General features: G+C 36.6%; 1 protein-coding gene across 3 annotated transcripts in view; it reads right to left on the bottom strand.

The window, feature by feature from the left end:
• Nucleotides 1-16,598, bottom strand: part of LOC105834969 — a 153,325-nt gene that overhangs the window by 31,852 nt on the left and 104,875 nt on the right. For 2 of the 3 annotated variants that reach the window (XM_036288239.1, XM_036288240.1), the window contains exons 9-10: nt 8,663-8,977; nt 1,082-1,388 (exon numbers count right to left, since the gene is read on the bottom strand). In XM_036288239.1, coding sequence (XP_036144132.1) covers nt 1,082-1,388; nt 8,663-8,977 — 622 coding nt within the window. The remainder of the gene's footprint in view (nt 1-1,081; nt 1,389-8,662; nt 8,978-16,598) is intronic. The other variant, XM_036288241.1, reaches the window with a different exon arrangement.

The raw sequence follows: 16,598 nt of genomic DNA, 5'->3' as shown, positions 1-16,598 counted from the left end.
AAGCATTGAAATTAACTAATAGAACTTGATTTGTATCAGATAGGTTATATGAAGTTTTGAACATTGTTTTTCTCAAAAACTATTATCTCTACAACTTTTATTTAAAATATTTTTAGAAATATCCATCATTTGCAAAAATAAATAGAAAAAATCAAGATTTTTATGGGTTTTTCATAATTTTTGTTATAAAAAACAAATTTGCGTTAATTTTCATTATTATATCTGTTCACGCGTGGCTTCGGCTGAGTGGTGGATCGTCAAAATCGCTGATTCGGTTTAGTGAATTATCGCGGAGCGGAGCCACCGATCGGTCCCGTCGACCGGGAGGCTGTTGCGACTGCGTCGCCGATTTTGACGGGAGCGTGCGAAGCGGAGAAATTTTGAGGCCAGAGCACCGGCAGATCGGCTTCGAAACAATCACGTGTGAAACGATATCTGTCGCGTATTATCTCTCTCTCGGAGAGTGAGTCCGCGCCGTGGAAGCGAAGTAGTGCGAGCGAAAATACTTGCTTTTCTCGACAGTTACGAAGTTTCGATCAACTCCGATCACTCTGCGCGATTTCGGAAGCATTCGATAAATCGCCGGCTCTCGCGCTCAACCAACACGCGAGCCATTCGACGGAGCTCCTCATATGCGGAGTACTCGCCCGCTGCATGATCGCTCCGTGATCGTGGTTACTTGCGAAATATTATTCGTTATACATTGTGAGAGTGGAAATTAGCTGCTCAGTTTATTGTAATTCAATTGAGGAATAAAATTGGATCTATTGCTACGAAGCTAGTTCGTCAATTCCCCATCCTCGGAGCATCTCACTCAAAGCTTCAATCGGAGCTTGAACCAGCGTCGCTTCAAAAAAAAAGGGAAGATCCACCAGCATCATAGGAACCAAACTAGATCCGTGGAACTTCTGACAATATCCGTAATCAACGCGTCAAAATACGATAATTTCAAAAAATCGGAGGTCTATTTGGAACTTTATTTGAAAACAATTGTAAAACTATTATTGTCAAATCTATAAATACTCAATTTTCAAACAATAATCTTATTATAATGTTATTTTAATTGACTTTTCTAATATACCTGTTTGAAATTAAAGTAGACTCACATACGACCAATAAACCTTCCTCTTCGGTAAATATATCACTGAGAAGTTTTAGTCTGTTTTTGTAAGGTACATCGACAAGTAAAATGTTATTATGCAGAATGATATCAAATGCGACGAAACATGGCTGATGACGACTGTTCGGCGACAAATGTTTGACATCAAGATTCATACCTTTTGTAGCAAATATCTTTTTCTCTTTATGCCAAGCTATTAATTCTCCATCCAATATAAAAGAATGACAATTAGGATTCAAATGCCGCATAAATACTGCAGTTAAGAAACCTATAAAAATAGCCAAACATCCAGTAAGTTTTAAAAATCAATAGTCATATAACTAATTTTTAAGAGAAGCCTAAAGTTATTCTATTTCGTTGATTAAACAAGATTTTTTATCACGCTATTTTCTTAATTGTATTTATAAATTAAAAAATCTTTTTTACAATTAAAATGTAAGTGCCAATGTACCCAAGTCAACTTTATGCTGTAAACGAAAAAATTTAAGAAATTTAGCTCTGAATTATTATTTACATTTAGTCCAATATAACGTCTACAGCTGTTAATATATGCTGTCAATATTGTAACCTAAAAAAATTATCTTTAAAAAAACCCCGAAAAAGACACCATGTATGTATGCTCCAACTTGATGTACTTCGTAAATAGAATAGCATTAATTAGGTATTTAGAGATTTAGAATGAAAAAATGGAAGTAAAAAGGAAAACAGGAAAATAAATTTCCTGGGGAATTAAAGGCAACGCAATAGAAGTAGGAAGAAAGGATAAAAGACAGACAGAAAGATCGCGGCTAGGGAGATTAAGCGAGCGTGGACAAATGTATAAAGAAGGGAGAGAAGAAAAAGACGTAAAGATAGAAAAGAGCCAGAAAATACGAATAAGAGAAAATTAAGTAAGGTAGAAAGGTGAGTTAGAGAAAACGGAAGAGAACAATAGGATAAGGCTAAAGAATATAAAAATGAATAAGAGGAAGTTTATAGAATTAGGGAGATAATTAGGCGAGAAAGAGGGACGAGAATAGATAAGAGAGGTACAGTCTCTTAAGTAAGAGCGTGGTGGACTTTACTCATAGCTAATAAAAAATATCATCCTAATTTATTCATGAGCCGATAGAAGGAAACTCTGTCCTTGATGCATTGTCAAGAGAGATTCAGTTGTCGTTGATTTTTTGGAAGAGAGACACGTTAAGCGTCATGAATGCTAAATACGCGTCCCGCTACGAGGCTGTGTTCCTTTGCACCCACCCAAAAGGTCCGAAAATGTCGCAATCAGCGGCTGCTAAATATATGAGAAAGTCGAGAGCATTCGTACAGAAGTGGATACAGCGATATAAAGTGGCAAAAATGTCGATGATTTACCGGAACGTAGCTCAATAGGCAAATTGGACAAAAAAGACAAAAACAGAATTGTGAATCTGTTTTCGCGGAATCCTGCTTTAACACTGCGTCAAGGACAAGCAAAATTAAAGTCAAAAGGTTTAGATATATCGTACGAATCTATCCGAATCCATCTCCGTGCTCATGATCTAAAATGGCGCAGCACAATAAAAAAACCTGTCGACTGAAAAACATGTGACGAAGCGACTCACTTGGGCGCACGAGAATATCGACCGAGATTTTAGCAACGTAATTTTTACCGATGAATGTTCTATATGGGCACGTTGTATCCTCACGCGAGCCTGGTCAACTTCCAACAACAGGCTTGTCCAGCGGACTGTAAAACACGGAATAAAGGAGCTGCTTTTCAAAGCAGAGATTCGACACTTTGCACTTGTTTATTTACAATCTGAATGCCGAAAAAATGCTGCAAATCTACAAAAAGGCTTTGCTACCGTCTGCTAAATATTGGTTTATCGGTAAAAATGAGGATTGGATTCTGCAGGAGGACAACGATCCTAAACACCGCAACAAGTTCTGTACCGAGTGGAAGAAACAATCTGGCATCGTTACATTGGATTAGCCGTCGCAGTCGCCCGATGCAAATCCTATCGAAAATGTTTGGGCATATATTAAGCAGAAGCTTCGTGAAAAACACACGCACACTTTGAAGGAGTTATCTTGCGAGATTCGTCGGATCTGGAAATCATTGCCGCTAGAATACGCCGTCAATTTAGTCGAAAGCATGCCTCGGAGATGCCAGGTAATTATCGACACCGATGGTGATTGGACGCATTATTAACATAATTGAATCCTTCTTCTTATCGAGTATAATGCATATATGTATATAAAAATTTTATTTAATAAATTTTTTTATAAATTTATCCGGCCACGCTCTTACTTGACAGACTGTAATATAGTATAGAATATGTAGGATAGCTAGAATATGTAATAATAAATAAATTGTTTATATAAGAATAAGGATTTTAGAGTAGAAGAAAGAGTGGACTCAAATCGTAGCCCTTAGGCGATGAAATTGGAAGCAGAAAAAAGAGGAAGAGGAAAGAAGATCAAGAATAAAAGAGCACGACGAAGCAGTACACGACGTATACATGAGAAAAAGCGGAAAAGACAAATAGAAAAAGACCCTCGTAACGAGGCAACAGAATTCTAGAAAAAATTATAGGAGACAATCCAAAAAGCAACAATAAAAAAAGACAAAGACTGATAAAATACAGGCTATGCAAGAGAGAAGAGGAAAATGTACAGGATGTTAAAAAGGTAAAACAAAGAATTACGAGAGAGAATCATTTAGAAAAGAAGGGTAAATTAAAGGGCTTTTTTGACCAGAAGTAAGATAAAGAAAGAAAGGAAAAAGAGGAAATAGATTTTGAAGTCCGAAAATGCAATAGAATTGTAGAAATACATAATTAGAAAAAGAGGAGGAAAAAAACGAATAAAAAACAACATAAGAAAAAAAATTGACTTGGTGAAACTGTACTATTGGATGGAACAGAGTTGTAGGAGGAGTGAGGCCCAATTGCGCACTTATGTGCGATTGGACACAGTAGTATTTTCCGATTGGACACAGTCCCGTTTGGACACGGACTCGATTGGACACAGACCCGATTGGACACGGACTCGATTGAACACAGTCTCGATTGCACACCGTTCCGATCGAAAACAGTCTCGATTGGACACAGACCCGATTGAACACGGACCCGATTGGACACGGACCCGATTGCACACCGACCCGATTGCGCACCGACCCGTTTGCACACGGACCCGATTGCACACCGTTCCGATCGAAAACAGTCTCGATTGAACACGGACCCGATTGGACACGGACTCGATTGGACACAGACCCGATTGGACACGGACTCGATTGAACACAGTCTCGATTGCACACCGTTCCGATCGAAAACAGTCTCGATTGGACACAGACCCGATTGGACACGGACCCGATTGCACACGATACGATTCCGCATCGCAGAATATTGCAAAAACAACCTAGATAGCACAGAAAATTTAGCATAAATTTTCATAAATATTTTATGAACTTATTTTAACAAAATATTTTTTTAAAGTTATATAATCATTTTTCATAAATTATTTAGAAATAATACAAAAATTATTATTAACAATATATAAAATATATTTTTAAAATGTACTGAAAATATTTATGGAATATAAACTCGAAATATTTTTTATATTTTTGGATTATAATAGCATAAATAATTATTTTTAATATTTTCATAAATATTTATAATAATTTTTTTATACCTGGCAAACTCAGACATAAAAATACGTACAAAATATTTATTATAATATTTTTCCTTCTTATACATATTTTATAGTCGCAAACCCATATTGTGCAGAAAATGCTTTGTGTGCGCGCGCGCACACACACACACACACACACACACACACACACACACACACACACGGTGGGGGGTACAAGAGCGGCTTGCAATGCGGAATCGTATCGTGTGCAATCGGGTCCGTGTGCAAACGGGTCGGTGCGCAATCGGGTCGGTGTGCAATCGGGTCCGTGTCCAATCGGGTCCGTGTTCAATCGGGTCTGTGTCCAATCGAGACTGTTTTCGATCGGAACGGTGTGCAATCGAGACTGTGTTCAATCGAGTCCGTGTCCAATCGGGTCTGTGTCCAATCTAGTCCGTGTCCAATCGGGACTGTGTCCAATTGGGAAATACTACTGTGTCCAATCGCTTATGTGCGCAATTGAGACAGTCCCTTGTAGGAGAGAGAAAAGACAAGAAAAAATATCAAGGTAAAGGAGCAATGGACATTATTTATTTTAATCCATACTGTGCAGAGAGGGAAAGAGAAGTTAAAGATTTTCACCTTCTTTATAAATTGGATTTGAAAGTAGTCACGATAACGTAAGAAGAGAAAAAAATTTAAGATATACACTAAAGGAATTAGGAAGTGTGAAGTCAGACAAATAGAAGATTGAAAGAAGGTGCAAGAACACAAGGGTAACAGTAAAGACAGGATTGGCAAAAGTTTGCAGTTGCGACAAAGAGAGCAAGACGAGGCTGCGAAATAGGTCCTTCGGTTTTCAGCTTGTAGACAGTGAAATTAGATAGGTGCATGCAGAATAAAAGAAGATTTTTAGACTATTAAAGACTATTAAAAGAGAATATGGTCACGAGAGTAGGCGTAAGGCGTAAAGGTAATAAAAAGTAGAGAGAAAGGCTTAAATAGAAAGATTAGATGAATATAGTTATAAGTTATAAAAAGATTGTAAACAGAGAAAAGATTGAATAGTAGGTGAAAAAAGAACAAAATTTAGAGGGTGCTATATAGCGATGCCAGTTCAAATGCTCAGGCCAGCAGGGCTGCACGAACGGTGGAAAATCTGTTGTCTCTATCCCATTTTGGACAATCTGTTTTCAAAAGAGTAAGAACTGAATTTTTTTGTTTCTTACTATTTTTACATTTTTTCACTGCTTTAGTGTTCTTGCTTATAATAGGAAGAATTTACCTCGAGAGGAGACAAATAACAGATAAATAGAGATTTCACTATAAGATCTCGTAAAGAACAGACTGACTCTTGTACGGACTTAATAAATCAGCAGTAAATTTTCAATTTCACTCGCACTTCATTTTCTTTTACACAATTCTTTAATACGCTTTCACACCAAAATAATGCTTTTTAATATATTCTAAAATAGAAACAAACAAAAAGTATTCCATATTCTCTTTCTTTACCCTGTACAACACATGATTTATTACTAAAATTAAAGAATAGTATATTGTATAAAATTATGACTAGACTTATATCATATCACCATATCGTATCGTGATCTCGTATTATGATTAGGTAAGTGTGGAAGCAACGTGTCATGTTAACTAGTGTACCATATCTATGTATTAGGTGATACGTAAATATAATACCATGATCAACCAGAAATCGGTATTTCGATGAAACATAAAAAAAATGATATAGATACGATGTGGATACAATCTCTGATTCTTTTGATCTTTTCCCGATCTGACACCGTAGTTCGTGAGGGAGCGTCCCAGATGCGCACAGTAATAAACGGACACAGCAGGCTGAGTGAAACGGGCACAGTAACAAACGGACACAGACCAAATACGCACAGAGCGAAGCGGACACAGACCAAATGCGCACGGACCAAATGCACACGAACCAAATGCGCACACTGCACATGCGCACACTGCACGTGCGCACGGGTCAAATGCAATCCACGTACATTGCAAGTAAAGTAAAGTCCACATAGGTTAGTGACTTGGACGGGGTGGGTACGGGAGGGGGCCGAAGGCTCCCCTTGCACCCCCCCGTGTGTGTGTGTGTGTGTGTGTGTGTGTGTGTGTGTGTGTGTGTGTGTGTGTGTGTGTGTGTGTGTGTGTGTGTGTGTGTGTGTGTGTGTGTGCGCGTGCAAAGCATTCACTGCATCACATGGGTTTGCGACTTTCCGTGTGTGCATTTGGTCCGTGCGCATGTGCAGTGTGCGCATTTGGTCTGTGTCCATTTCGCACTGTGTCCGTTTCGCTCTGTGCGCATTTGATCTGTATCCGTTTGTTACTGTGTCCGTTTCGCACTGTGTCCGTTTGTTACTGTGACCGTTTCACTCAGCTTGCTGTGTCCGTTTATTACTGTGCGCATCTGGGACTCACTTGTTCGTGACGTCCCCAATCTGCTTCTCAAATTTATTAAATACTCAGTATATAATATCCTTATAAAATTTATACTGCCCAGTAATAGATTGAAATTTTTAATCGCGCAACAGATTTGAGCTATTGTATACATTTTGTGATTCACAAAAATTGTTTTCACCGCACTAGCTTCTTCGCTTTCTTCAATCCATAATGAAGAAAAATATAGCTAGCAGCAATTAATTGTGCAGAAAAAGAGGGAGGGAGAGAGAGAGAGAGAGAGAGAGAGATTTTTTATACAAAAAGAATATAATACTAAGTGGAAAATTGAAAAAAAATACAGATATAAGATACGGTTGCAAGTCAACATCAAAATCTTGGTGTATCATCAACCAATGTACTTACATCATGATCAGAGGCGATCAAGATACGCAATTACGATAAAATATGGCGATATGACACAAGTCTGGACTTACAATTAGTTTAACAAATGCAGGAAATCGGTTATGGTCTACGATTGCGGAGATATACGCCCTGAAGGTGAGTGCGTTTATCTGCATGAATGGACATTTTTGCTTTCCTTATTACACCTCATAATACTCGTATACGCACAATCGCGGCAGGTATACGGTAATTCTTGCAGAATTACCGACGATTCGTCGACTTCTCGCGATACGCATACAGTAACTTTCGTAGAATTAACGACACTTTTGTGAACTTAACCTTAGCTAACGTGTAAATTTATGTCACTCAAAAACATCAGACATAACATCATATCAAAGCTGCGTTAAAAAAGTCAAACATGGCGATAGTGTCAGTAATAATGTGGCGAGAAGAGCGTGATCTGATGATGTGGTAATTAGTGTAAAATTAGTGTAAAATTAGTGTAAATAAAACTGTATACACATAAACTTTTTTCTCATTTGCGGGAAGCGGAGCTTTTCCCATTGACCCCTTCTCGCCTTTTCTACGCGCTTGCAATAAAAAATAGTATGTGCAATTCATGCATCAACTATTACTCACACGTATGTGTTGCCTTCGGCACGAGCATCCGGGAACGTCCCAGATGCGTACAATGTAAAACGGACACCACCAATCAGATTACTGCTTTAGTTAAAGTTAGGATAAATTTATAAAATTTGATTGGTGGTGTTTTATACTGTGCGCATCTGAGACTCACTCGTGTGTCCACTTCCCACTCTCGTGGGAAATAATCGATTTTCCGCATTTGTTACATAATGTATTTTCTTCAATATTTGTTTTAATAATGTATAATACAAATAATATCATATTGTTATGTAAAAGTTTTTAATCTAAACTTTATTCAATGTTTACTTATACTTCAGTGTTTTTTTATAACATTTTGTTTAAACATTCAGCTATAAATTACCATGAATACTGGGAGTTATTTATTGCTGAATGTTTTTCAGTTCTTTCAATACTACTTTTCTGTAAAAGTTAATAATAATTGCAAGTAATTTTTATTTTCATTTAATTTGAAATATTCTATTGATGTTGCCATACCCGAAGATGCAGTTTCTCCGTATCCAGGATTGTTTGTAATATCATATCCTCTGCGTGTGAAATATTTAAATGTTCCATCCTTCATATGAAGTTGCGATCTCTCGCCATCGTATTTTGTTTGTACGTAGTACAAATCATTGCTCCGAAATAATTTGTTGATATTCTCGATGTTGCATCTCTCTAATAGCATCGGTTTAAAATGCGAAAATATTTGTATACTACATTTGAATTTGATTTTAGGGTCACATAACTGATTAGAAATCTCACGCAGATCATTCGTCACAAGAAATTTATCATAAGCATCAGGATGATAAACTTGAAAGAAATAAATTGCGATTAGTCTTCAATTACCACGATACGACATATTTATCATATGTTTTATTAGTTTTATTAGCTTTTATTAGTTGGTTTAAAAGTTTTATTATTACTACTCAAAAAGAAGTATTTAATTTTAAAATATTAAATTTAAAATATTAAAATGTTTTTTGTCTCTATTTTTTACATAGACATATTAAGATAGACTGCTTATGAGAACTAAAACCTTAGGTAGTAGTATATGGGAAGCTATAGTGCGTCAAAATTCCCTCTCTACTCAGCCCCCTGGCGCCAGAGACGTGGCCTAAATAGGGATAGGAGAGGGAATCAGACTGTTTTCTTAGCTTCTGATTGGCTAATCCAAATAGGAATATTGTGAAATAAATGCACAATTATTGCATCTTTCTATTTAGCTTTCTATTTATCCTTAACAGTAAATTGAACTATAAAAAAGACATCGTTCTAGCGCCTAGTTAAGCTTCCGACTGAAAAGCTTCCTTGAAAAGGTTAAAAAAACCAAATGATTTAAATGAACATCACTATTCACTATATGCCGATGTACGATACTGTCGCCGGTAGCGAAACAAAAAATGAGTATTGGGCGAATTCGGTCAGCGTCGAGAAATAGCCGAATCGCTTTCTGCAGATGATATGGCAATAATTGTAAACTTCACATTTGTCAATCTATTTACCAATGATATTAAAATAGTATGCATGTTTCTTTGTAAAATTTTCATTTAAGAATGTTTGAGTAATAATTGTATAATTTAATGCTGTAATGGTTTTTACAATAATTATAAAAATAATTTCTGAAATGTATTCAGCAATAATTATGCAGAGATGAGACTAATACCACAATTATGCAAAAATGTATTTTTTTTAAATTGCTACATGTTACATAAATTAAATTTATCAATGATTTCAAAAATTAGATTCACAATTATAACACAATATATCCTACATTACATTTTAAAACTAAAATGCTGCTAAAATTTTTCTGCATACGTTCCTATCTGGGTAATATTTGAGACGAAAGTGTATTTTAAGTCATGAGTCGGATCGTTCTAATTGGGACCCATATTCACCCAAAAAGTTGATTAGTTTGCACCGAAATTATCCACAGAAGATTGAAGGTGGGGATTGTGACAAGATCTTGAGGAAAGGAGAGTGGGGGTTGAAGGAGAATTGGGTCAAATTTTGATTAAGACTTAAGTGGAGGGGCAAATGGCAGAAAAAATTGGAGGCTAAGAACATGTAAGATTTTCATGTAAGGAAAAAAAATACCTGAATGTGCAAGTTTTTGTACGCATACTACTGAAAGGAGAGTGGGGATGAGGGAAACTCATGTCGGATTTTGCTCGAGACAAGAGAAATTCAGGATAAGAAAAAGTAGAGACAAAGAAAAAACATGAATGTACATTGTTACGTCTGGCAGACTCCACGATTTCCCTTCGTCAAAAAAACAAATAAGATTATAAAAGAAATCCGTTTCAACGGTCTCTGATAATTTTTCATGCGTCTAGGATTAGTTCGTTAAAAACGTGACGACAAACATGGATGGACGAAACGACCAAGCTGATAATTTCAACTCCTTTTGAATCGAATCAACAAACAATAAATTTTGAAGGTAGAAATACAAAAACAAATTCGGAATCAAAGCAAAGTTTCATGTTTCCTCACAAAAGGAGCAATAAAATATCTAAACATTAGCAAAAAATAAATAACCGTTTGCTCCATCTGCAAACTATACCGTAGCATGTCTAGCACAATAAAGAATTATTTATCTTTTAAACCCAAATAGAAGGGGAACGTCCCAGATAAGGGAGCGCATAGTAATAAACGGACACAGCAGGCCGAGTGAAACGGACACAGACCAAACGGACACAGTAACAAACGGACACAGAAATGCGCACGAACTTACCACATGGGTTGCAACTTCTCAGGGCACCCCTACCGACAGGGTGGGTGCGGGAGGGTGGGCAAAAGCCCCCCCCCCTTGCACCCGGCCGTGTGTGTGTGCGTGCGTGCGTGCGTGCGTGCGTGCATGCGTGCATGCGTGTGTGTTCAAGAGAAATAAGAAAAAAAATTATTGCAATTGCGTAAATTCAGTTTTTTATCCGAATTTTGAGTGCAAAATGATAAAGTAACACAAATTGCAACAAATTTCTTTTTATCTCTCTTGTCTTTATATATTCTCAAAGTTTATTTATTAAATTTGAAGTGTTATGCATATTTATAATAACGCGTTTCAATGCATCAAATGCATTGCACCGTAACATTGCAATAGTCTTCCATTGTAATGTTTCTTAGGACGGACATTTCAGCGTTGCCGCAAGCTTGGAGTAATATTGCAAAAACATTTCGCAACGTCCATGCAATATTACAATATTTCAATGTAAGGTTTTTGCAATGTTTTTTTAATCTTTCAGTGCTGTATGGGAATTTAATTTAATAAGTTTGAAATATTAATTAAAAAATATTATTTTTTATTTCATGTGTGTAGACAGGAGAATGAATCCCTTTTTTACAGAATTACAATTTAGACAATACAGTAAAGAACTCATTAAATGATACAAAGTGGGGTAAACATAGACGGTTAATGGAGCAAGGCAGAAAGTAATCTTTTAAAAGAAATTATAGATTCATGAAAAAAATCAACTCTAGATGAAAAAGGATTTGTCTGCATGCACATCCTATTCATTGGCTTATATTTTCCATATGACGTGCGGTGTGATTCCTCGTAAAATAATTCGCAGCTTATAAGGGGCCTAGCTGGGACGTGCCACTTTATTCTTTCCAACAATTTCGAGCACACAATATGCCCTCGAATCAGTCCAAAAAGAAGCGCAAAGTCCAGGACCGTTCTTCTATCATATAGTGACTGTAATTTGAGCTTTCTTAGCATAAAATCATAGTTATAATTGTAATAAGACATTGGATTATCTGTTTAAAAACTAGCTCTACGGAGAAAGCGGTGCTGGACCCTCTCGATTAATTCCTTATACTTAATCTGATACGGCGCCCAGACTATCGAGGCAAATTCTAGATGAGACTTACCAGAGCATAATATAGCAATTTCTGAGTGTTGGAATTACGAAAATATTTACAAGATCACAATACAAATCCAAGTTTCTTATACGCAAGGGTTGTGATAAACAAAATATGCTTCTTAAAGGACAGATCGGCGCAAAAAATCAGTTCTAGATCGCGGACAGAGTCTACATTCGACAGTAGAGCTCCGGTTAGGTAATAATCAGACAGTATTGCGTTTAACATGACATTTCTGAATATTTAATCGCAACTTATTCCAGTCACACCACGACCTTAAACAGTGGAGATCGAGCTGTAAAAGGGCCGCGTCATTGATGTTATCAATTCGACGAAAGACTTTAAGGCCATTCGCAAATAGTAAGAAATCTGAGTGTTTAAAAACTTTACTTATATCGTTTATAAATAAGTTAAATAATAGCGGTCCTAAGTGCGAGCCCTGAGGAACTCCCGAGGTCGCACAAATAATTCTCGAGAGACAACCCCTGTACTTCACTACCTGTGATCTACCCCTGATATAGCTCGACATCCACTTCAACAATTGCCCATCGATTCCCAAAGTGCACAACTTCAGTATCAGAAGATTATGGTCAACACTATCACAAAGCTTTTTTAAAGTCAGTATATTGCGTCGATCTGCGATTCTTCCTCAACTGCTGAATTTATAGTATCGTAATAAAAAACGAGGTTAGTTGAGACAGAGCGACCAGCAACGAATCCATGTTGCTCCTCGATAATTATATTTTTAAACAACAACGTAATCTTATTCGTAATGATATTATCGAGTATTTTTGCCATAACATTTTGCTTAATTATGGCTCTATAATTTTTTACGTCGGCCCTGTCTCCACTCTTAAATATGGGGGTCACTATGGATAGTTTCCATGATTCAGGAAAAGTGTTGATAGAGACTTCCTGTACACCAGCCACAGTACTCTCGCCATAATAAAATTGCATACCTTAAGAAAAACAGGAGGTATACCATCCGGGCCCGATCCAGAATTTGTTTGCAAAGTATTAATGCTATCAAATACTTCCCCGATAATGATATCAATATTTAGTATACGTTGGACACTCAATAAGCGTCGGAGTATCTCGTCCATCAGAAACAAAATACACCGACTCGAAAAAATCTGCAAAACAATTTGCAATTTCCGAGGCACTTTCCAGGCTAGTATCATTATGGCGTATATACGATGGCAGTGTATCAGAAGACTTCATGGAATTAATAAAATTCCAGAATGATTTTACATTATACGGTATCGCTTCCTCAGACCGCTTTGTACAGTTTTTTTAGACATATATAGCTTAGAGAGAGATCTGCATTGAATTCTTAATCGTGCAAAAACCGACGACATGAGATTTTATATTGATAATGAGCAGCTTTTTTCGCTTTCGTCAATACTATTAGTTCTGTTGAAAACCATGCCGGATACATAGACTTGCGAATGGTATATCTCGATACAAAATTTGACATCGCATAGTTGAGATGCTTACATACAAACACACAGCATTTACACTACGACATTCCAACTCCCCATCTCATGCTATCCCTCTTAAATAATTATTAATAGCTACATAATTTGCTCGTCTAAAACACATCCTAGATTCAAGTACATTTACGAAGGACGATACTATTGACCTCGGCAGGGATATGCAAAGAATAGGGTGATGCGAATCAGTCTCACACAATAAGTCCAAAGCCCGCGTAACCAACACATTTTGCAACGATGAGAACACGAGATCCAACACATTGCCGCTCTCATTTTGAATTAGACTATTTGATTATATTGAATTAGGCTGATTTTAATTGAATTTGTTAAATCTCCAATAATCCGAAAATCGGCGTTTGGCAACATATTAATTATCTCTTCAACAGAGAGACAATGCGACTCGTATAAAGGAGAACACGAATTCGGTGGCAAATAAACAGTACTACTAGATGTCTGTGACTTAGCCAAATATCAACAAAAAGCTGTTCAACCCCAGCCTCCGTCACTTTCAGTGCGCGACTAAACCAAGTTTCACGGACAGCTATCAAAACCACGCGTAAGGCCACCGTTTACATATTCTCTGTCAACACGAAAGATATTGAAATTTTCGAAGCCTTACTCTGCATTAGAGATACTGTCATTTAATCAAGTTTCAACTAGTATAAAAATGTCATAAATTTATGTACATAATTATTAAAAGATACAGTAGGCCAAGCACTTCGTAGTTCATATAGTTTAGTTTTAAGTCCGCGGACGTTCTGGTAATAGACTAAAGGGACACCACTCAGTTTTTTGATCCTCTTATGGAGGTAGAGTCAACAATGCGCGGAACACCATTCTTATATCAAATCGTTTTGTTCACATCGCCCGCTTCCTTCAGTAATCTCAACTCATTCTGCAGATCCCTGAAATACTTCCTCTGCTTGGCAGTTTGGCCCTAAGAAATCCTACAGGACCCAAGTAACGGAACTTGTTCCTTAAGATCTTAAGGGTACTCTGCTTATCAGGCAAGGAGACTCTCAATGGTCTTGGGCAATCTCTCTGTTTTTTACCAAGCCGCATGATCCTAACTTCCGGTATCTCATTGGCTAAGATATTCCAAATGATATCTTTTGCAAAGTCAAGATCAGCATTCGCATCACCTTCAGGCTCTTCCAAAATGAAAAAGATCAGATTAAAGGCCCTTCTCCCTTTTTCCTCCATTTCCTCCATGATACTCTCCTCAGCCATCACAGAAATTCACGGACTAGATCCATCCAATGCGCTTTCCAATTTATTCAGCCTGATTTGTAGATTTTTAATATCTTCTTTGATTTTGTTCATGTCAGCACAGTATAGATCACGAAACTTTGCAAACTCTTTTTGCATTAAGTTTTTAATTGTGCTGAGAATGTCAGAGTTTATCTCCGGGAGTTTAGAGCAGGATGCCGTTCCACCACAGTCAGTGAAATTACCGTTTGCGTATGGATGCCCTGTGCGAGCGGCGCAGGCAGGATGCGATACAATGTTACAGCTTTTGCACATTATGGGTTTAACCACCACTGTGCCACACCCCTTGCATACTTTTCCCATGGTTTCAGCGAGAGAAATAGCTTCAGTGCCCGCAAGATAATGGGAAATCACTCACAAGTTCGTTATACGAAGCAGCAGCTTAAATAAAAGCAATAAGATAGGACGAAAACATGTCTGTCCTTTACCGCTGACTGACTAAGACTGATTTTATGAAGTAAAAATAAAAGAAAGATTAAAGGAAAAAGGAAAAAAGGTTGGAATAATTGTTACAAACATAATTTTATACAAATAAAAATTTTTATCAGGCAGAAGTAAAAGAATATCAATATTTGTTGCATGGGTAAGAAAAACTGCTAAAATCTATCTAATCTTAATAATCTAGAAACACATCTTTTTTTAAAGAAATCAATACGTAATTTGTTTATAAATGTCTTCTGTTTATGGCACATATTCATTACAAAGATGATGTTCATGGAAAAAATGTATTATACAAAGCGATTTTTTACACCAAGAACAAGTTATTATGGCTATTTCGTCAATCGCATTTTACTTTAGAAACCTTTTTAAAAAACGTCTACTGGTGTTTCAAATTCTATCGGTATAGCCTACAGGTATTCATCGTATACATTCTGTACGTATCCACTTTTAGTCCACACATATTTAAATATATTTTGAAATCTAGTCGACGAGAATTGATGGTGTGTTAATAACTGTAATTTCAAGATATTATTTCTATTATAAAGATCTAAAGCCAAATCCAACAACATAATAGTATCAGAAAAGTATTTAATAAAATTCTTCCACAACCGAAATCCGTGTACGTCTAATGGCTGTATTTTTCCCGTCGTACCGGCCAGAATAGTTAGAAAAACAATATCTGTTGCAAAATCTGGTTTAATTTCTGAAATTATGTTAGGACAATGTCCACTCCACGAATCTAATAACAATATTGATTGTGGTCCGACATTCGGAAAAAATACTTTTTTTATCCAAGTTTTTACATAATTTGATCTTAATTTGCCTGATTTTGAAGCCGTAACTAAGTAAGATATTAGGCCCGTTGAATAATGTTTCTTGTGTTCTCGGACTAAATGTTCGGTATCACGTTTTCTCACTCATCATAATTCTATCTTTCTTGAGCGTACAGTATTGGTAAAGGATGCAATAACGGCGCAATCCTCAATTTTTACGCCGAGGGACACCATTTCTGTACCGATGTACACCGATGTAGACCGATGTATACCGATTTACACCGATGAGTGTACATTTTGCACACGACACGGATGTACCTTTTGCACACGACACAAGCGAATAAATGTATCATGCAGAATACATATATACATATATTAATATGCATATGATAGTCAGAACTGTTTTCCTTTGTACTATTTTTAACATTGATTGAACTGATTAATCTTTGTACAAATGTCACCTCGGATATGATATTTTTTAAATATAATTGTGCTGCAGAGGTAAAATCATCTCTATTCCAATAATTTCATTTTTTGCAATACCGTACAAATACGTATATATGCTACTTTTGTTATATATATGCATTTATGCTTTAT

This window comes from Monomorium pharaonis, chromosome 6, assembly GCF_013373865.1.
Source record: "Monomorium pharaonis isolate MP-MQ-018 chromosome 6, ASM1337386v2, whole genome shotgun sequence".
NCBI classification, from domain to species: Eukaryota; Metazoa; Arthropoda; class Insecta; order Hymenoptera; family Formicidae; genus Monomorium; species Monomorium pharaonis.
This window is presented reverse-complemented; position numbering and strand designations above follow the sequence as displayed.